Source organism: Xenopus laevis, chromosome 1L, assembly GCF_017654675.1.
Source record: "Xenopus laevis strain J_2021 chromosome 1L, Xenopus_laevis_v10.1, whole genome shotgun sequence".
Classification (NCBI taxonomy): Eukaryota; Metazoa; Chordata; class Amphibia; order Anura; family Pipidae; genus Xenopus; species Xenopus laevis.
In genome coordinates this window covers 116,723,662-116,747,120 of record NC_054371.1, presented here as the reverse complement: position 1 = coordinate 116,747,120, position 23,459 = coordinate 116,723,662, and the positions used below count along the sequence as shown (strand labels likewise).

At 38.5% G+C, this 23,459-nt stretch overlaps 1 protein-coding gene and 1 long non-coding RNA gene across 3 annotated transcripts in view; one reads left to right on the top strand and one right to left on the bottom strand.

Annotated features, from left to right (window-relative positions):
• parp14.3.L (poly (ADP-ribose) polymerase family, member 14, gene 3 L homeolog) overlaps nt 1-18,546 on the top strand; it is a 45,234-nt gene extending 26,688 nt beyond the window's left edge. For both annotated transcript variants that reach the window (XM_041562472.1, XM_018256319.2), the window contains 11 exons: nt 505-759; nt 1,137-1,361; nt 2,117-2,183; nt 3,035-3,178; nt 3,744-3,803; nt 5,171-5,347; nt 9,844-10,038; nt 10,734-11,372; nt 13,229-13,365; nt 15,505-15,679; nt 17,205-18,546. In XM_041562472.1, coding sequence (XP_041418406.1) covers nt 505-759; nt 1,137-1,361; nt 2,117-2,183; nt 3,035-3,178; nt 3,744-3,803; nt 5,171-5,347; nt 9,844-10,038; nt 10,734-11,372; nt 13,229-13,365; nt 15,505-15,679; nt 17,205-17,494 — 2,364 coding nt within the window. In that variant the 3' untranslated portion in view covers nt 17,495-18,546. The remainder of the gene's footprint in view (nt 1-504; nt 760-1,136; nt 1,362-2,116; nt 2,184-3,034; nt 3,179-3,743; nt 3,804-5,170; nt 5,348-9,843; nt 10,039-10,733; nt 11,373-13,228; nt 13,366-15,504; nt 15,680-17,204) is intronic.
• Nucleotides 1-23,459, bottom strand: part of LOC121393596 — a 65,022-nt gene that overhangs the window by 20,167 nt on the left and 21,396 nt on the right. The window lies entirely within an intron of this gene.

Below are 23,459 nucleotides of genomic sequence, written 5' to 3'. Positions count from 1 at the left end.
TAGGGCACAAGGCTTCACTTTAAAAATGGGTAACGTTATCTGTATAGTAAAATTCATATTGTGTGTCATCCTTGTGCCCTAATATGTTATTAACTTTTGTCATAACCATTAGCTAATTATATCTGCTAAGGATTTTTGCTTCCATGGGAAGGACCTTTTCTCACTGGGATCACCAAGTGATAGTCAGTGGTATTTCTTCACCTTCCCTCTTGTCCTCTCAATTCAGTTTTCTTTACATCTTGTCAGAAAGACAATTATGTAACCATACATTAAATCAATCATATTCCTTGCATTATTTTGCCACCATTCATGTTGTAACTGTACTTAACATCATGTCTTCACTTCTTTGTGTGCAAACTGATGGAACCTTTGCAGAGTGACCATTAAAAGTTGTACAATTTGATCAAAAGGATTTAGATTGACAACCAACTATGATATCTACACACAATTAAAAAGCATTCTGATAATATGCTAGAATCATTTTTTTGTAAATTTTCTTTACAGGCAAATGTGATCAGTGCCCCCCTACTTGCTGCCAACCCAAGACTTAATGTTTTGAATGTCACCAATAGCCTGCAAACTAAGGCAGGGACCAAATTCTCAACCCTTTTTACTACAATTCTTAATGATCGTCCCACCCTGATGCCAGGAAGTCTTGTAGAAATGCCATTGGCTAAGAATACACATGCATTAAATTGTGACTCCATGCTCTTCATTGTATGCACTCCTTATGATGAACCTCATGGCTCTTCAGTAAAGGTACATATTCTACTGTCTTCTTAATTGTCTTTATTACAAATCGTTATTGTCTTTATTATAATTAAAAATACATTTCAATACAATACATTTATGGACATTTTTTTTTGTGTTGAGTAGAGAAAGCACAGTGGTGCTGTAACTGAAGTTTTATATGGCTGAGAGTAGGGATGTTAATTGTGTTTCTAAAAGAGGGACAGGTGATTTCAGGCAGTGCCTTGTATGTGAACCCTCCAAAGTGATTTTGCATCTGTAAATTATTTTATGGTCCAGAGCTGAACTTGTATAGTATCTCTCCACAGAACTCTTACTGATAAGACTTACTATTTCTTTTCTTATATTATGATGAAATTGTTTTGATGATCTTTTATTTAATTCAGGATCTGAGAAAGGGGATTTCAGACATGCTGAAGAAATGCAGTCAAAAAAAGATGTGCTCGGTAGCAATGCCGACTATTGGTGCTGGCATAGCTTTACGTTTCCCTAATGAGATTGCAGCCAGAATATTTGGGGAAGAATTAAAATTATTTGTGGAAAAAGAACCCAATACCAGTTTAAAGAAAATACAGCTGGTGTTCCAGAAAAACATGCAGTGTTTATTTGCAGTAAGTGTTTTTGTTTTTTTTCTCTATTGTTTTTCCATACAAATACGGATTTTTTACTCCATAGTGATCCAGGTGATAGTCCAACACACTTTAGATACTCTAATTTACTTCAGAGCAGCACCATGGGGGGAAAACATATACTGTATATATTTGTACTAAGAATATATTATAGTGTGGAATACTTGTAGATATCTTGAATACAGTTGAACTGTATTCCCGGATTATTAGCCTAGGGATCAGTTTCACCAGTCAATATGTGATAAAGGTAGGTGAAAAATCCCATGGAGCACATTGGTCCTAGGCAGCAGCCCAACTTGCCTGCATGGGCTCTTCATGTGATCAGGTCAGTGGTTATAAACAGAATGGTCTGATAAATCCAATATGGCCAGCCATTGTTTGGGCTCATTGTGTAAACATCTACTCATTTTTGCAGCCTTCTTCGGCATATGGAGTTTACATAAACACAGTCAGAGGGGCCTAAGGGGTTATTAAAACAGAGTTTATATTTTAGACATCCAAAGTGGGGTGTAAAGTACACGTAGTTACAGGGAATAATACAAATTAATATTTCATGAATATGGTTAAGAATTGCTAAGGAAGGAAACTGCTTTATTTTGCATATTCTGGGACATGGACTTGAGTTATGTGAAGAAGATTTTGATGGCTAGATGAATGTGTCTTTTTTCAACCCTAATATACTTTGTAATGTTTTATGTAACATGTATAACCAATTATATTTCTGCTGTCTCCCCTAGGCCTATGAGGAAACATTATTACAAATGGATTTTGGAGGTCGGATTGTTCTGTGCAATGAAGATGGAGGTAATTCAACACATTTTTAATTTATTATAGTAATGACTAAAATAAATCATATTAGGCTCAGGACATGACTAAAGGTGACCATACAGGAGCCAGCATAACTGTTGATTTGGAAACTCCTGATCAAATCAGCTGCTTGTTGGTCAATTTATGGTGGTCAGAGATCAGAAAGGTATCTGTCAGGCAGGTTTGATATCATTTGCACTATCTTGATTTTTAAATTGGTACCTGGGTGGTCAGTTTTGCCAGTCTTACGGACTTTTCATTGTTAGCTAGCTACCTACTGCTTTTTCTAGAGTTTCAACGTGCAATTAGAAAAAACATTTCTGAGTGTTAGAAATGATTGGCCAACAATTTATTAGGGCATATTACCTACTAGTGACAATTAACAAGACCATATGCCTTATTTACTCAACTAATTAGGAACATTTTCAGAGGAAGGAAAAAGTCAAAGTAAAGGGCAGAATTGCCATTCTTGTTTTAATCCTGTTTTGACAGAGAGAGGGTGAATTTATTAAAATAAGCAAAATACACAAGCCTAGGTGCCAGTAGCACCCATCGGTAATTCTCTTAAAACATATTTCTAAAATGAAAGCAAATATCTGATTGGTTGTGGTAACTGCCCTGGTTCAGTTCAGCATTAATGCTTGTATATCAGTTCCAGATCACCTTTGGTTGATAAGATAGTTATTGCTCAACAATATGGTTTTGTTCTTGTTTTACAGTTTTATAGCAAGATGTAGCAATTTTAGATCACTTTTAAAATGTTTACTTTTTCATAATAGTTTTCATTTTGGTGTGGTGACATTTGGCATTGATATACTTAACTACTCATCTAATAACTCTTTTTACAGATCCTTTAAAAAAATTAACACTTGGACAACACATTGACCTGAGAGCAGGAAAGCTGTCTGTGTCTGTGGTCTACGGGGATATTGTGGAGGAAAACAACGATGTTATTGCAAACTCAACCAACTTTAATCACTGGGGACCTAAAAGTAATGAACTATGAATTATGTGGAGTCATGTTTTAACTAAAACAGATTTTTTTAAATACTTACAGGCAAATTTTTACTTTCTGAAACAATGGCAACTATTGAAGTATGCAGTATCTTTCTATCCACTTTTTCTGAAAAAGGATGGATATCCATCAAATATGTAGGAAAGTTGTCTTATTGATCCCAGGGGAGCTACAGTATGGCAGGGTAAGATTAAAAAAGAGTTGAAAATCTTTCAAAGGGGATAACTAACCAAAAGGTTCAAAGATCCTGGGCATTTGTGTTGAATGGGTAAAAACAAATCGACTTGACTTAAACAAAAGCACACACTGGTATAATCACAAAATGGGAAAGGGAAGGGTATGACTCCCCATTTTTACAGGGAAGTGGGGTATACACTTGAAGTCCTCCCCCCTTTTTTAATGATGCAAAATAAACTCTGTGAAGTTAGCAATGGTGGGAAATTGATAGAAGTTGTTTGTGGGATTTTCATTGGTGCCTTTGGGCTACGAAAATATTGTGTCATGTATTTTACTAATACTGTCACTTTTCTTGTATATTCCAGCTGTGGCTCATTCTATATTTACTGCTGCAGGACCTGAAGTGATTACAGATACTCAACGCTGTAAGTTCTTCCTCTAGGTAGAACACCCACTTTAGCCTTGGCCACAGACACTGACCACAAGATTCTTGTGTAAAGTTTGACCTACGTGTCAAAGCAAATGTTGCCCCCTGTGGTTGTATTTTAATTCTGAGACACATACCCTTGGTATTTTTCCCAGTACGGTGGGTAGGAACAGTAAAATGGTACTTAAACCTACACACCAGCCATGGATTTTTGAATTAGCAAAGGTGTTGATGCATGGGACAAGAGAAGTGATTACAGAATATTAACATGAGCCTTTGTGGTGAGGCAATTGTTTATTTACTTTAAGAGCACAGTTTACATTTATTTATACATATGGAACCAGAATTTGCAAGAGTTGTAGTGTTGGAAAAATTAACCAAGCCTGATATATTTTTTTTTAATATGTGAACAAGCTCAAACCTGATGTTTTAGAGAATCAGCTCCCATACAGAAGTTTTCTATAGATCAGCTGAAGTTTTGAGTTCAGTAAACTTTCAGTTATTTAAGGCAGAGCTGTCATAGTTCTAAGCAAAAGGGCCACCTGTTGTCGCAATTAAAGGATGGTTAACTGATCAAAAGAAGGGTACAGTCTGTTATATGATCACACCTTTTTAACCACATGCAATCTAACAACCACCATTATTAGTCCTTTCTATTATGGAAAAACCCCATCAGGAACACTCCAGGTGCCAAGCAATACAGCTAATATCTTATTTCTGCTCAAGTTAAAAAAAAAAAAAGACACGAGGCAGCTTGATTAAACTGAATACATGAGTGCCCTATTTGTTCAAACTTTTGTGATTTATCATTCAGAGCCACAAATCAAAAGCTTTTTTTTAAAAATAAAATAAGGCTGTCTAAATCCTGTTGGTACCATTTAGTTCATTTTCTCTGATATGGGATCTGTTGCCTCCAATATGAATTAATTATATCTTAGGTAGGATCAAGTACAAAGTAGTGTTTTTTTTTTTATTACAGAGAAAAAGGAAATCATTTTTAAAAGTTTAAATTATTTGATTAAAATTGAATCTATGGCCTTCCCATAATTTGGCTTTAGAAATTCAGTGACCTACTTAAAATACCATGGATTTTGCCAGATGCAGAGAAGCTGGTAAAAGTCATGTAAAAAAAACTTGCAGTCTTTTTATTAAACATTTCAATAAAGAACCTGCACATTGCTGCCTTCCTGATATTCGTTATGGCTGCATAAAGCACATCTTACAATTCAGTGATATGCAAATCATATACAGTACGTACCACTGCTACTTACAGATTAGAAACAGTTTTTACAGCAGTGCTGATTGCTGATCATAATAATAATCCTACTTTCACAGCACACATGTCTTTTCTTGTTCCCAATGCAGGTCACAGTTCTAACCAAAAGGTTGTGGTGACAGGATCAGGATCTCTTAACTGTAAATATATTTTTCACTGTGACTGTCAAAGTAGCCTTTTAAACATCGAGCACATTGTTAGGGAAGTATTACTGAAATGTGAGGAATCCGGCCTGCAATCTGTATCAATGCCAGCCTTTGGCACAGGTATGTGTAATTATTGGGGAAAGAAAGTGATTTGAACAGTGCTAGGTAAAACGTGTTTTGCTGTCTCATCAACACACAAAATCCACATGTTGGTGTGGATTCATTGAAGGAATGCAAATAGGTACAACCACTCCGACTCACCGCAAATCACTTGGTAGAAATCTGGCAGCTTGAAAATGTACAGCCGGGTGCTGGATTCCATTGGCGTCCTACGCCACATACAATAGGAGAACAAAAGGTAGAGTTCCGCACCAAGACACGCAGCATGGTTGCTTAACGCGTTTTGGGCACAGCCGCCCTTAATCATAAGCATAAAGGAGAATTAGGAGCACATAAACGCTATAGAAAAATGTGACTTAAGATGCCCTATTGGCAAACATTTCAATTCCTGTAGTAAACAGGGATATTTAGATCTCGAAGTTAAGGTCATTGAAAGGGTACATTCCCCTTTGGGAGGGGGAGATACGTTACGCTTATTGAATACCTGTGAAGCGTTCTGGATATTTACCTTGAATACCAGTAATCCACATGGACTGAATACCAGTTTCAACGTTTCTCACTTTGTATATATTTTTCTGGTTTATTATTTCACGTTTGTGTTTGATTGGATACTTTGTAGGTTTCCTTCAACCTTTTTATTGGCACAGTTTTTCAGTGTATCCTTTTTGTAGGTATATACAGTAGGTATACATAGTATTCATGTGATCTAATGCATAATTTAATACTAGAAGTCCACCACTAGAGGTCGTGGTTGGCCTTACCTCTTTATACCAACACTCCAGTGTTCCTTGATGCTTATAATCAAGGGTGGCTGTGCCCGAAAAGCATTAAGCAACCATGCTGGGTGTCTTTTAAATATGGATAAATAAAGATCAATGTTTTTAAAGTACTCCTGTTTGCAGAACTCTGCCTTTTGTTATACTATTAGATGCATTTAAGCCATACTTATGAGTACACAATCTCATATTGAACACCACTGTGGACTACAATACCAAGTTTTTGGTGAAATACTTCTGTATATCAGGGCCAATTAGCAGACAAATCTGCTACTTTCAGAATCCAAATATATCAGGTTGTATCCAAGGACAAACTTTGGTTTCCCCACAGTTCAGCACTTGCAGGTCCTCCTCCACCTGTTTGAGACGATCTCCAAGTACAGAAAATAAAGTGCTAGAATCCTCAAAAATTCATTGAGGAGGGGGATTTAACAGAAAGAATAAAATATAGTATAGTATTTTTTTAAAAAATTTTTTTTGTTTTTTGTTTTTTAAAAAATTGTTAAGGCCCACCGTGATTATTAACAGTGATAATAGTGTTCTTTTATTTAACTTAGAAGAAGAGAGCCCAAAAAAATGAAAGTGGTGAATTTTATCCCTCCTACAACAACCTGGATAGTAGAAAAAGAGTGGAAACAGCGCGAACAGGACCTATCAGGACCTATTTTTTAAAAAAAATACTATACTATATTTTATTCTTTCTGTTAAATCCCCCTCCTCAATGAATTTTTGAGGATTCTAGCACTTTATTTTCTGTACTTTCAGAATCCGCTTGTTCACCAAGCTCCTAGAAGCAAAAATTAAACTAACATTGGCAACCATGATATAGCGCATAACAACTTGTTATGATTTTTTTTATGATGTTCCTATTGTTTTTAGCTAGTGACTTAACTAGTGTGTTGGCTGGGGGTTCAACTGCACCTGGACCCCCCCCCAACAACAGAGAGAGAATTTGTCTGTTGTTGATTTTGACTAATCAGAAAGTTCTAAATCTTGCTTACTAAAGGGATCTTCCACCTAAAATGTATTTTTGTATAGTGAAAGAAAATGTCATTCTTAACAACATTCCAATATACATTAATTTAAAAATGGTTCATTTAAAATTAATTGTTAATGTATTTCCAACTGACAACAGTATCTGTCTGACTGTTTTTATTCCTTGCACTTCTGGGTCTGACTCTGGAGACAGGGTTGCAAACCAATTGATCAATGCACTTGGAGGAGAACTAACTCCTCATTATAAGAGTCAGACCCAGAGACTAGGGATATATAAATTACTGGGGGATTCCAATTCCCAGTGAATACAATTGCTAATGCCCAAGCCCAGCTGGTGCTTATTTTTGTAAAGAAATGCATAGGCTCAGTGTACATGCCAAAGAGTGCCACTATCTTCTGTGCCACCATCATCTATTTCCAGCAGATCCTTTTGACTGCCCAGGTACAGAATAGTAATGTTTACATGTGCACGTATAGTAAAACGTATAATTTTCTAATGTTGATTACATTTACAAATGACTATTGAACCAACTAACATTTTAGTTGAACATATGTAGTAAAATAACTAAGAATTGCATTTGCTTTCAGAATATATATTTATGTGAAAAAAAAATCGATTTTGGTTAAAGGACCCCTGTAAGGCATCCTGAAGCAGGCTAGTGATTTCTTACAGGGGCTGTTTTGTGTAATTGCATAAAGACATTCTATATGCAATCACCTCTGCCTCCCTATTATGTGTGCTGCTGTGTGTGTGTTTGGATAGGGTCAGTCTGCTCATGCAGGCAACCAAGCAATTACTAAATTGCACTACTGCTTCCAGCAATAGATAAGTTCATCATTAAGTCTATTCTGGAGAGCTGTAGATAAAAATAAAGATGTAAAAATGAAAGCCAGTTGCAGATTTCTAAAGCCCAATAAATATGCAAAAAATGTACCCGCACTGTATATAATAAGCAATATCCCATTGCTAATGAGCACTGCTTAGTTAAGTAGAAATTAATTTTGTAAACATGAAAATGGTTATAATATAGGCTCTAAATTGCGCAACAAGTCACCAATTACTTTTGATCAGTCTACTTCCAATATTATTAGTTGCAATTGGTCAATAAACTAGTTGACACCAATATTGGCGAATTATCTCTGTGGTCTAACGATTATGTTAGTTTTGATCATCTTTTTGATCTTACTAAAATAGCTGAAAACAAACTCAATATTTGGTTTCCTAGTGGTGTATAAATGAATGCAATTACTGCAGTTAGGTTATGATAAGGGGGGGAAAGCTTAGTTAATATCCTGGATATTTCACAAACTTGCTCCAGTGACTGATTTCACCAGTTTTCAAATGGGAAACTTGAGGGATCATTCACAAAGCATAATGTGCACTGTTTTTGCACTTTGTGCACTGCATTATGCCTTTTCTTTTTTTTTTTTCCTGCGGTGCAGGTGTTCTAGCACTTGTGCCCCAAGGTTGAAAAAATGTCCAGTGATGACCTGTACTTAACACTTAGCCAGGATTTGCTTTAGCTACTGGTGGTGAGTGTATCCAGAAGTAAACTTGGAAAGTGGAAACTGACATATTGCCTAAAAAGTTAAAACTGAAATTAGGATCTACTTACTCACCAATTACCATATGGGGTATATTTTATTTAACTGAGGTGTGCCATATCATTTTCATATTTCATATAGAGAGTGAAAAAGAAGTTGTAGTAAGTATTCAAACTTCACAACCAAGTTAAAATACCAGAACACCCCAATTAAAAATAGCAGAGATATTCCATCTACTATAAAAAATATCTGCAGATTCAAAGGTAAGGTATGAACATGGCCTATTTCTGTAGAGTAGGTTGTTCTAATCAAATAGTGTGGTGTAGAGGGTAACACAAGCCATTGCCAAAATTCTCAAGTGAGATCAAAATGAGTTTTTGGCAGTCTATGGGGAAATTATTTTAAACACATGAGTTCATGTTTTCTGGGGAATTTCCTATGGGCTTGCAATTAATTTCCGGGTGCTTGGTGTATTGGTTATGTTCAGGATATGGTTAGCAATTCACTTGAAGTTTAGTGAGATGCCAAGGTGTATTTAGTTATGGAATTGGGTGTCATACATTTGGGTAGGGTAAGTAAACCTTTTTTGAGGCAGTAGAAATAGTGTTACTGTTTGTTACATGTATACCTTACCTGTGAATCTGCCTGGTACTCTTTATGACAAACTGAATAACCCCTGCTGTTTTTAAATTGTGAATTGAAGGTTAAATTGTCATATTTACTACGGATCCTTAATCCTGCTAAATGTAAATAGATGGCAACTTTGAAATTGGTTTTCATAGTGGGGTTTCACTCACTTTATATGTTAGTTTTCAGAGCCAAATGCATACTATGTAAATGTGTGGGAGGTGCAATCAATTTTGTATTTTGGAACAGCCACTTTTATATTTTCACTTTTTATATGGAGTAGGGGTCTTCTGCATAAAGAGATATTGGTCAGTATGTATTGCAAATTTAATCCTTAATTGTAATAGTGACATCACAGTAGGGGGACATTTCCATCCACTCACCTTCTGCATGTTGTTTAATTACCATGAAATGGGCATTCTCACTGGAAAATAGGAAAATGGTTACTGTTGGATTTTATTTTGTCATATGTACTGTCACTTGTATTACTAACTGCATTTTATCTGGTATACATTACACCTAATGTGGCATTTGCTTTCCATTGTATTACAGGAGTTTGTAGGTTCGACCCAGAGACTGTAGCCAAATACATGGCAAATAGCATATCTTCAGTTGTCCAGAGTTCTAATCTGTCTAGCCTCACCTCTGTGCGTCTGGTCGCATTGAAACCCTACATCTACAGAATCTTTTCTGTTATATTTCAGAAATATTTCAAGCCAGCACAGGAAGCTACACGGAAATCACTTGGTAAGTGATGCTGTTGGGGAAGTACATTTCATGCAGACAAGTCATTTCTGTAGGTTTTTTTTGCTTCCTTGTGTTTTCAGCTCAGAATTTTAGTGGAAAAAAAGTCAGAGACACTTTTTGGGCCTCAAAATAAATAATTTAGCACATTTAACTTACACCAGTTGAAATGTCAAATCCACCAGTTTAGGGTTCCTACACAAAAGCAGATATTTGCTTCCAACTTGCTCTTTGGCAGAAATGTCAACACATACATAGGACTGGATATGGACCCAAATACACATATTATTCCTGATCTATTACTGGTCATTCAGATATTGAAAGGGGTGGGCAGAAAATCATCTCAGTTGAAGACCTCATCAGCCCATGAATGATATCTGCAGTAGAACCTTACTGTGCTCCTCCATTCTCTTTTATTTGATCCAATCACAGTGCCACAATTTCACTTTGTTTTCTGTGCCGTTAGCTAAACGCAAATGTGCCCTGATTCGGCTACATGTCTGTAGTAAGTGAAAACAATGGCAGCATTTGATAAAACAAACAGACAGACAGAAATGGGTAGCATTTTTCTGGTGGCAAAGAAAAATCGAATGTGACTTTAGCCTAAAGCCACTTATATATTCACTTGGTCTTTAGTTAGTGAAAATGCCAGCAAATCGTGGTAAGAGAAGTTTTTTCTCCTTTTGTTTCCATTCCAGATCTACTTACAGCACGTCTAAAATGCAGACAAGTCCAAAACACCAAACAAATAAAGTATAATGGCATCCATGAGATTCCAATACCTCATCATCCTATAGCTTTGCTGAGTATTGTAGGAACAGACCCAAAGACTTTGAAAACTGTCAAATCTATTTTGGAATCTGAATTTTTTAACCACTACTGGGAGGAGGAAATAGAAGATGCTCTGCTTAAAAGCATGTCAGAGGATGAAATCCAAAGCCTCTTCTCTTTGTTGAAAGAGAAACCACAAGTCCAAGTGATTCTGAATCAAGGAAGGGGATGTATTCATATTAATGGTTGTGATGCAAATATTCCAGAGTTGTCAGTTCAAGTGAAAAATAAACTCAAAGATATTTTACATGCTAGACAAGAAGATGCACAGAGAGATAAAGCAGGGCTTCTGATTCAGTGGAGTTATTGTAATGGAGCATCAGTCACCCCTTTTGAAGAAGAAACCTGTCAACAACTGGAAAAAAAGTTTACATCTGATTGCAAAGGCACATTGACTGTTGACTTTGACAACAGGACACAAATCAATGTGAACCTTGAGACAATGAAGGCTTTGATACCAAATCTTGGGCAGGAAGTTACTGTTGTGAGGAAGGACTTAGAATCAGGTAAGAGTGTATAGCTAGCATGTCTATATGTGGGTACTCAATACCATACACCCATTTTGTGTTCCTATATGTTCACATGTACACAAAATTTGTGTGTAGTTTTAGAGGTTTTTTCAACTATGGTGAAACCTTTCAAAAAAAAACCATGAATGTCTACTTATTTGTTAAAGGGCTGGTCAAACCCAAAATAACAATTTGCCTAAAAACATAATTCCAAGCAACTTTCAAATATACATGTATTAAACATTTTCAGTGCTTTTAAAGTTATTTGTAAAAGCAATTGCTATTAAAAGCAGCATTTGACCAACTCCTGGTTGTTACTGTTTAAGTAATGTTGCAAAAGTCTTAGTTCCCCAGCAAAGACAATTCTGTTAATCAGCTGCCTTGTCTCACATTGTATCAACAGTATGAGCCATCAGGGCAGAGAATAGAAAGGGGCAAACAAACACTGCTTTCAATAGCAATCCATATACAAATAACTTAAAAACCATGTGCATTTTTTATTTTGGGTGTTTACTTGCCCTTTAGATAATATTTAGATATAAAAAGGACGGACAAATAAAACAGGAAGCAAATCCGAATAAGAATACAAAAACCTTGAAACCTTTACAAATGAAAAAAAAAAACCCTGAAAAAGTCTAAAATCTTGAAGTAACTAAATATTTAAAAATTTGCAAAGTACAGCTCCCAATTGTATGTGATTTTGGCAGCTTTTAGATGACATAAGTTTACATTGGAATGTTTTGTGGTTTTTAAGCTTAATAAATATTGAATATGCAACAGTCTCTATTACTACAAATGTAACACTGTATTCCATCCAGGTATTACCGGCCTAACCTTATCAACAGCCATTTTACTTTTCCCCTACCCATAGACAAAATCACGTAAAATCACCGCCCACTATTTCAATGGAACAAACCATCCATTCTTTCTTATGAATGCGCTCACAGGAGTAGACTGTTTTGTATTACCAGCTCGTGCTCTCGCTTACTGCAGGCACCCTATTGTTTTGAAATTACATGCGACATTTGGAGCCTAAGTGCGTGGATCAAAAAAAAGTTACCACCCCATTTCTTATGCGCAAGTGGTATGGTCCGCACGTAGAGTACTGCGCAGGAGCAACGCGTGTTCAGCCACACAGGCGCTGCAGCGCTGTAAGTGGAGATGCTATCGTTATTACGGTAATTATCGATGCAATTGCTTTCCCGAAAGGCGTGTTCATCGTTTGACTATTTGTTTGGCTAGCCTAGTGTTTAATGATTACGTTTATGCGAAACGTAGTGGGGTTTGCTGCTTCCGCTTAGTTAGGCCTCGCTTCCAATGTGGCGTTAATGTTCGGTCTCTTATTGTGCAGCTCTCTGGTTATACCTACCTTAGCTACACTCCCCAAGCGCTAGGTTAAAAGCACATGGCGAGCATCGTATTGTGACGTTGCAGTGTTGAGTAACAGATTCAACGCTCTTCTCCCCGAGTAGTTCTCTTCATTCATTGCTTGTTGTGATCGATATTGAGCCGGTCCGTGGGGCACATGCGCAGTAGCGCATTGGCACATGCGCAGTAGCACATTTCCACGGACACAGGGACGGACTGGACGCAGAGACACTTGGATTTTATTATTATAGATTGGGGTTCTAAGCAAGCTAATGCATCTCCCTGTCCATTTCTGCAGTGTGGATATTGTCAGCAGCCTATGACTCTGGTTATACTGCAATTTATATTTGTTACATATAGACATAATCTCCTTACATTTTAAATATAATATTTCAAATATATAAGCACACCCAATACTTTTGGCAGTACTCATTTTTGAAAAGAGGTATATATTATTTTAAAAATGTTGTTACGTTTTTTCTCAGAAACTGATCTCCCTGACCACTGGGACCAAATGAACGGACATGCCCTAATGATGGTACCTCTAGATCCTAACTCAGAAGAGTACTGTAAAGTTCATGCTGATTTCACTAGAACAGCTGGCCATTGCTGCATTGTGAAGGTACGTTTCCATTAAGAATAGAAAAAAAACTACAGTAGTTCACTTTATTGGAGTGTTTGATTATGCATACCAATGAAACTAGATATACATTGGCTAGGTCTGTGGTTTCCAGGCTTTTTCATTTCAACCTCCCCCCCTTAGAGCTCAAACCTATCGCCAGGGCCCCCCCTCATCAAGAATACAGATAAAGGAAAATATTGGTGTTTCAATTATTCATTCGCTATATTTCTTACTCTATATATATATAGAGTAAGAACTGAAGATCGCACTCAGGTCTTATGAACGAAAAGGATCAATTTATTCAGTGGACAGTCGCTGACATTTCGACTGATACAACAGCCTTTCTCAAAGTACAAAAATGGTGCAAACAAACAAAATAAATACCAGATGTGGCGGGAAATTAAAAAGGAGCAACCGAAAGCAGGGGAAGTGACGTGACGAATACATCATAGGTGACAGTATCGCATCACATAATACCAAACATCTATGTTACGTGTTAAGTGAAACAGAAAAAATAAAGTATTAGATTACCTTAATAATACAAAAAATGAGAACTAAAATAAAAATAAATATACAAAGGAATATTAATTGAAGCCGCCGTAGCCACGAACTCGACTTACCGAGCCTAGCAAAGTATCAGTTACAGAGTATTAATAGTGACCCTGGGAAGCCAAAAAAGTGTCAGTAGAACTATGTAGCGAAAATATTTATAAGAAGGGAAGATGGTAACACTGTCTCGCATCAAGCAGCAATGCATTTGTGGAAGCGTGTCTCTGGAGCCGTCAAGTGGGAACAGAAATGTAGTAGAGACATAGAAGAGAAGCGAGTAGGAGTATCGTGGTAAGTTGAGAGAAAGAGGTTGAAAATAAAGTTACAAGAGAACATGAAAAGAAAAAAGAAAAAGCAAAAATTTAAAAATAAAAAATATATAAGATGAAAAAATAAAATAAAATAAGAAAAGAAACCACAAGTTAGAAGCGGAAAAAGAAGTAAATGTCAATTCACCACAATCGTGGGGTATGTAAGCAAAAATGTTGAAATGTTGAAATGATCGCTCACCAGTCAGTGTCTACGAGCTCTGGCATTCGGCCGCTGTAATCCATAGTGCATAAGTTAGGCGCAAACCCAAACCCCCCCTCCCGTTTGTTGCCCACCCTCCCTCCTCCCCCCTGGCCTAACCGTCCCGCTGGGCAAATGCCCCTAACTTGTTACTTACCCTTCTGTGCAGGTCCAGTCACAGACGACATCTTCTTCCACGCGATCTTCTGCCTGCTTTGAACGGCGCATGCGCAGTAGGATCATTTCGCCGGTACGATCTACTGCGCATGCGCGTGACTTTTGGCGCATGCGCAGTAGATCTGTACCGGCGAACTGATCCTACTGCGCATGCGCCAAAACGCCGTTCAAAGCAAGAAGAAGATCGCGTGGAAGAAGATGTCGTCTGTGAACTCCCTGGACTGGACCTGCGCAAAAGGGTAAGTAACAAGTTAGGGGCATTTGCCCAGCGGGACGGGTAGGTCAGGGGGGAGGAGGAAGGGTGGGCAACAAACGGGAGGGGGGTGGGGGGTTTGCTCCAACTAGGTTTCCTTCCCCTTTAATGAATAGTTTCCTTAAGTGCAACAGTGAGCACGACTGCACTTGCAGCTGCATTAGGAAATAACTCCTGTTATGTTTCTGTTTTAGCATACCAAACACAAGTTGCGCTAGCGTTAGATAATTTGCATACGGCGGGAATTTAAATTTCAATGGACGTACATGTTGCAGCAAATACATTACACTACACAAGCCCAGGGAAGCTTAATAAAAGAAAATAGAGTTGTTACGTATATTGCCCTACACATGAGCCCACAGTATAGTTTATGTGCCATATGTAAGGAAATGTAGGGGGGAAGAAGGGTACCCAAAAAAATTTACGATTTTTTTCAGCCTATCACCCTGTAAAAAGGAAAAGACGCCAGCGTTTTTTGGGACTAGAGTCTATCTATGTTGGGCTTGAGTCTATCTCCTTCGCTAGCATAATTATGCCAGTGCCCGTTAGAATTTTCTCCATCGTTAGCCACTTTGCCCTTTAGTAAATTTCCCCCATGGGTCAGTACTGCCAAAGTAAATCAGTTGCCTTTTTTTCAAATCCTTTTGCAGATTGAGAGAGTCCAGAACATTTACCAGTACATTGCATATGCACTCAGCAAGAAGATCATGAAAGAGAAGAATGGGACTGCTAAAGTTAATGAGTGTACTTTATACTATGGAACAGCATCCAAAAACTGCCAGTCCATTAACTACAATGGCTTTGACCGAAATTTTGACCTTAATGGTGAGTGGGGGATTTTAACCTTTAGTAAAGGTTTAACCTTTAGTAAACCTTTATTAAAAAATTGTCATCGGTCACAGTGAAATCTATCTATGTTTGCAGGGCCAAGCAGACCGCTACCCTTAGTTTTCCTGGCTTCAACTAGACAATATCGCTTGAAATGATCTTTTTAGTTCATGGACAAATCGTACATTTAAACGATTGTTTCAAGATAATCTTGGTCTCACGATAACGAAAAGAAGTTTTGCTTGATTGAAAAAGAAAAAGTCCTCCTGCAGTAGGGAAAATAATAAAAACTAAAGTTGTTCACCTCTAAGTGAGCTTTTAAGTATGTATAGATGGATATTCTGAGACAATTTGCAATTGCTTTTCATTTTTTCTTATATGTGGGTTTTGAGTTTTTTGGCTTTTTATTTAGCAGCTCTCCAGTTTGCAGTTTCAGCAGTCTGGTTGCTAGGGTTCAAATTACCATAGCAACCATGCACTGATTTGAAAAAAAATAGTGGTATATGAATAGGAGAGAGCCTGAACAGAAAGATGAGTAATAAAAAGCAGCAATAGCTCTAAATGTGTAGTCTTACAGAGTGTTTGTTTTTTTTAGATGGGTCAGTGACCCCCCCATTTTAAATCTGGGAAGAAAAGAAAAAAAAAAGCAAATAAATTTAAAGCAACCCAAAAGTTGCTTAGAATTGGACTTTCTATAACATACTAAAAGTTAACTTAAAGGTGAATCACCCCTTTTAAGGAGAACTCAACCCCCCACAAATAAAAACCCCTACCCAGTACCCTACATAGTCCCCCCTCCCTACTCTTAACATCTTTAAGTGCCCTAATCCTTTACTCGCCTATTAGTGCAGAGTAAGCGCAGCGGAGCTCATGGCTGCCATCTTCTAGCTTTGGGTCTTCTTCCTTTCTTGTCAATTTCCGTCACTTTTGGAGCATGCATAGTTGCTATGAACAGGAAGACTGCTCCAACTGGACATGCGCCAATATGGAGCTCGCTTCCCGAAAAAATCTGAAGCGCTGGAAGATGGCACCCACAAGCTCTGCTGCGCTTACTCTGCACTTATAGGCGAGTAATGGATTTGGGACACTTATAGATGCGGGGGGAGAGTAGGGGGGACTATCTAGGGTACTGGGTAGGGGTTTTTATTAGTGGGGGGTGTTGGGCTCTCCTTTAAGAAGGATTTTCTTGTAAATATATGTCCGAACAATTAAGAATGCTCAGATTCAGATGATTTTTTTAACTTTTGTTAAGTAAACTGACTCGCAAAACATGTCAGGTGTTCTCTTGCCCTCCCCTTTTTACCTCCCTCCATCCCATCTGGTTTATTTAATGAATTTTATTATTGCATCATTAGTTGTTATCCTCCTGCTGGATATGTAAAATTTACATAACTTCTTTACAAAACTATAAAAAAGTTACACCTGGCATAACTGCCGAATATTATGCATATAATGTACAACAAAATATTTTTTAATTCACTATTTAGTTTACAAACCTAAAAATATCCTTTTATCCTTGCAGCCACCACTTATGGTGATGGAGTCTATTTTTCAGTGGATGCCAGCTACTCTGCTGGGATAAAATTCTCTCCTCAAGATCCGGAGACCCAACTGCGATACATATACCAAGTGAAAGTGTTAGCTGGACACCACACAAAAGGAAGGAGAGGCATGAAGGCTCCTCCCTGCAAGTCCCCAAGTGCCCCATTTGATCTCTATGACAGTTTAACAGACAACAACGATGACCCAACCATGTTTGTGGTGTTTCATGATGATCAGGTTTATCCTGAGTATCTTATTTCCTTCAGATAAAAAAATCCCTGATGAGCTGTGACAAGATTATGGATTTTAATATGGAAAAATTAACCTTGAATGTATTGGAGGGGAAATGCAGGATGTTCACTGCAGTGTTATCACTTTTTCTAAATGCTGCCTTGTTTAACGTTAGACCTCAGAAAGGATTTTAATATTACTGTTAATACAAAAAACATTGTACTCACTTGCCATCAGACTTGTCAGGCTAGGATGCTACGGGGGCGCCATTTCAGTGGGAAATAATTTATTTTACAAGGCACTGATACCCAAACAAACTCCCCTACAGTAATATTGAAGTTATCTGACAAGAGATGGTACAATTTAGCACAATGTAGACATAATCCCAACTTTTATTGCAAGATACTTCAGACATTGCACACCCTCACCTTGCAATAAAAGTTGGGATTACCCCGTTTGAAGCACAACAAGGTACTGGTGTTCCATTTTGTTTAAAAGTATATTGCTGGCGTGTAGCAAGGCCAGTACTGTTACCTGCCCCTCTGCACAATTTACTAGTTTTGTCTCTTTACTGCTACATTGCAAGTTGGAGTTATATCACCCCTCTCTTCACTTCACAGCAGCCTATCAACAGAACAATGGGCAGCTAACCAGATAGCAGTTTCCTAACTCTGCTGAAGGATTTGTTTGCATTGCTTAAAATCCCTAGCCCCACCTAATGGGGGATTTTAGCTGTAAGGGGGTTTACTTCTCCTTTAAAATCATTAGTCAATGGTGCAATGAGGCTGTGACAACAAAGTTCACATAGACAATTACAAAAGGTCCTCTGCACTCAACCCATTATTATCAATAGTGTATATTAAGGACATTGAGACATTTCATGCATTAAGCTACTAAGGCGCAAATTTACTAAAGGCGAAGTTGCTAACGCTAGCGAAAATTTGCCAGCGTGAAGTCATTTTGCCACTTCGCTGATTTACCAATGGTCCCTGGCATATATTCACTAGTGAAGTAGACAGACTCTAGCGGTACTTCGAACCCTTACGCCAGGCAAAGTTGCGCTCTGACGAAGGGACGTAACTACGCTTATTCACAGAACATTACCTCTTGCGCCAGACTTTACTTCACCAGCTCAGACCAGGCGAAGTGCAATAGAGTAGATAAGAGTTTGTCAAAAAAAAGTTGAAATTTTTTTTAAGTCCCAAAAAAACGCGTTTTTTACTTTTTACTGGGTGATAGACTGAAAAAGATCGAAAAATTTTTGGGGTACCCTCCTTCCCCCTTACATTTGGCACCTAAACGATACAGTGGGCACATGTGTAGGGCAATATAAGACCTCTATTTAATTTCATTAAATTTCCCTGGCCTTGTGTAGTGTAATGTAGTTGCTACAGCATACACGTCTATTGTACTTTAACTGCACGCCGTATTCTAATTAGGCATCGCTAGCGTAACTTTGTTCGGCTTATTGTATTATCGCTAGCGCAACTTCGGATCTTAGTGAATTTGTGCAGCCCAGGCGAAAACACGCCTGGCGAAGTGCGGCGAAGCTGTCGCTAGCGCATTTTCGTCGCTTAGTGGATTTGCCCCAAAATCTGTAACTTGCTTGCTTTCAATATTAAAACTCCCTAATGATTTCAGCGCTACTAATCTAATTTCATATACCATTCAAGCTTTCTGGGTAATTGCAGCTGTATTAAAAGAAAATATTGCATACAGGTGCAGGGATGCGACATAATTAACATCTGGAGCTGGAGGCCCTTTCTGTGGCTTAATGCTGCAAACCAAGCAAGGTTCTACACTACCCCTAAAAATTTTTGGGGTGGGGCACTGACTTCAGCATGCTCAGTTTGCTCCTCTCTACCTTCACCGTCCTCCCCTCCCTGCTGTACTCTGAGCCCAGAGCTATGAGTGAGCAGGGAGAGACTCAGACTCAGGAAGTTATGGTGGTGTAAATGTGTTCATGCTCTGCATATATAAGCAATTGTTTAATCTACCTTATCTGATGTACTGTACTGTTTGAGTACTTATGCTTGTGTATTCAAAAAATCTTTATAAATTTTTAAAAACCTCTGAAGTCCTCATTGCGTGATTGACACAACACCACACCCTTCCTCCACAAAACATTGCAAGAAGCTAGCTGAGAGGGAGAGGGTCATGGCATTAACTATGTTGTACCTTGGGAGTAGCAAAAGTACATAGTTAGCTGTGCTGAAGTAATTTTCTTGAGAAAACCTCACACTGATGGGTGGGAACGGATAGCAAATATCTGCAATAGTGATGTGTGGGTCTAGTAAAACCAATCCCCAAATCGCCCTCCCTCCACCCACACCTGTGCCCAACTTCCAGGTTCCTTTTATAGACCCGCGTTGACCCGCCCTGCTGATGACAACACAAAAAGGGGGCGCGGCAAGCAGGCACGTGGCTATAAAAGTGGAAGTCGGAAGCCGGCAGTGTAAGGCGGGCATGGAGAGCAGGACGAAGAGCTCGACCCAGACCCGCCCGCCACCTGCAAATGGGGGTGCGAGGTCGGCCCAAATCCGACTGACCCAAGGGTCCTGCCGATATCAGGCCGGCCTGCACATCACTAATCTGTACAATGCAGAATGTTTACATTAAGATACAAATGTACTCAGAAGAACCGTGTGTAACCTTTAAAAAGCGGTTTGGCTTGTTTTTTCTGAAACTAATGCCCTGTCAGGTATAAACTGTAGATTAGGATTTTTACCCAAGGGTAGGTTACTTTATTATTTGCTTGTCAACCAAGTGGTTCATGGGCGTCTACAGAAGGGGGAACACTTACTTACACCCTGGACTTTGACTAGAAATATACTGTAACTTCTAATAACTACTCTTCTTTTAAACTATTAGAATATACCCATTTGTGAATAATTGCAGCTGTGTTAAAAATAAATACTGCATGCAGGTGCAGGGATGTGACATAACATTAACATGTTGTTAGTGGAGTACCGCAGGGCTCTGTACTAGGTCCCTTGCTTTTCAACTTGTTTATTAATGACCTGGAGGTGGGAATTGAAAGTACTGTTTCTATTTTTGCAGATGATACTAAATTGAGCAGAACTATAGGTTCCATGCAGGATGCTGCCACTTTGCAGAGTGATTTGTCTAAACTGGAAAACTGGGCAGCAAACTGGAAAATGAGGTTCAATGTTGATAAATGCAAGGTTATGCACTTTGGCAAAAATAATATAAATGCAAGTTATACACTAAATGGCAGAGTGTTGGGAGTTTCCTTAAATGAGAAGGATCTTGGGGGTCTTTGTAGATAACACGTTGTCTAATTCTGGGCAGTGTCATTCTGTGGCTACTAAAGCAAATAAAGTTCTGTCTTGCATAAAAAAGGGCATTAACTCAAGGGATGAAAACATAATTATGCCTCTTTATAGGTCCCTGGTAAGGCCTCATCTGGAGTATGCAGTGCAGTTTTGGACTCCAGTCCTTAAGAGGGATATAAATGAGCTGGAGAGAGAGCAGAGACAACTAAATTGGTTAGAGGGACGGAAGACTTAAATTATGAGGGTAGACTGTCAAGGTTGGGGTTGTTTTCTCTGGAAAAAAGGCGCTTGCGAGGGGACATGATTACACTTTCCAAGTACATTAGAGGACATTATAGACAAATGGCAGGGGACCTTTTTACCCATAAAGAGGATCACCGTACCAGAGGCCACCCCTTCAGACTAGAAGAAAAGAACTTTCATTTGAAGCAATGTAGGTGGTTCTTCACAGTCAGGACAGTGAGGTTGTGGAATGCACTGCCGGGTGATGTTGTGATGGCTGATTCAGTTAATGCCTTTAAGAATGGCTTGGATGATTTTTTGGACAGACATAATATCAAAGGCTATTGTGATACTAAGCTCTATAGTTAGTATAGGTATGGGTATATAGAATTTAATTAAAAGTAGGGAGGGGTATGTGTATGGATGCTGGGTTTTTATTTGGAGGGGTTGAACTTGATGGACTTTGTCTTTTTTCAACCCAATTTAACTATGTAACTATATAACTATGTAACTATATGTTCTCCTCTTACAGAAAGTGCTATTGCTGTGACCTATTGCCTGGGGAAGGGATATATTTGCCATTGGCCATGGAAGATGTTTCTAGAATAGAGGAGGGTGAGGTGCTACACTGGAAAAAAAATCAGTAGGGGGGGCATTAAAGATTGGGGGTCATGGGCCCCTTGTGTTTTGTAGGTAGTTCCTGTTCAATAGCTGATAAAAGGGGCAGTGATTGCATGTGCTAGGCTCTAACAGGTGGAAGTGCGGAGGGAGTTGCTAGCCAAATTGAAACAGCAGTGGCAGAGGCTAAAACTCTCAGTCAGGGAACTGCTGGGAATGTACAGATTGTGAATTCAGCACTGTGGCCTAATAATGCACAGTCACAGGCAAAATACAGTGCTAAGGAAAGGGATTCACTGCAAAATCGTGCAGCACATACAAATTAAAAAAATACTGCTTTCGCTGTGGTTCAACACAACACACTGCAAATTGTTACATGTCCTGCAAAAGCTTTACAGTGCCGCAACTGCAAGGTAGGACATTTTGCTAAGATCTGCCGTAGTTCTGCTAAAGATGTTCATGAAGTCACAACTACAAATGTCACAGTATTAAGTGTGGATAAAGCTGGTACATTTATTCCAGACAAGTTTATATGCACTGTCAGTGTCAGTACTGCTTCTGCTGACAAGGGACACTCCATTAACCTGATGCTTGATACAGATTCAGTTGTTTCTATACTACCAAAGGATATTTTCTTGAAATACTTTGCAAAAGATCCGCTTGTTAGACCTGCCCTGAAACTGGTCAGTTACTTAAAGGATCCAATCCCTGTGCTTGGTTGCTTGTCAGTGACTGTACAATTTGAATCAAATACTGCAAACTGTGACTTTTACATTGTGAATAAAGGTACTGCTATACTTGGAAGGGATCTCTCTGCTGCATTAAACCTACAATTAGTTGGTCTCATTACTACAGCACCAGTGCCTGCCACACAGTCAGTGTCTAAAATTTCACCACAAAGCAACACTTCACTGGGTTGTGCAAAGAACTTTGTACACAAAGTTAAGTTGAGACCAGCTGTAAAACCAGTACCATTTCCTGATTCAGCATGTCGGTCCTTTTACAGACGCGCCTATAGATTCTAGATTTGCTATAACCTTGATAGACTATTACAGTAAATTGCCTAAAATTGCATTTGTTTCTCATATAACATCAGCTACAGTAATAACATTACAGTCTTCAGCAGAGAAGGTAATCCAAAGGAGTTAATATCAGAGAACGGACCACAGTTTGTCTCATATGAGTTTGAATCCTTTCTGAGAGAGAGGAATATTGTGCATAGGAAATCTTCAGTGTATCACCCACAAGCAAATGGAGAAATCGAGCGATTCAACGGCAGTCTGAAAGAAGCACTACAGACAGCAAATCTTATTGGGAAATCTTGGAAAGTATTTAGAACAGAGTTCCTACATAACTACAGAGCAACGTGCCATGCAACAACCCAATCATCTCCAGCTGAATTATCACATGGCAGACAGATGCGCACAAAGTTACATGTTGCAGACATCAAACTTCCACAAAATACTGTGCCTACAAAATCATCTACTGCTGACATTGTGAAATGTCAAAAAGCCAAATGCATGGCTTATACTGACAGAATACTTGATGCCTGGATCTTTAGTCAGAATTAAGAAACCAGGAATACTGAAACAAGGACAATCTAAATTTACTACACCACTTGAAGTGAGACGCCAGCGAGGTCCATACACATATGAACTGTCTGATGGACGCATATGGAATGCAAGTCGTCTCGCTCCTGTTAGATATGACTTTGGAGAAGCTCCATTTGATGAAGGACATTTTCCTACTCCTGATGTCAATTGCAATAGGCCTGAAGAAAGTGAACCTATAAGGCGCACTGAGAGAATCAGAAAACTACTTGCATGGACCAAGGACTTTGTGATGTGAAGAATGTATAATATTGTTTT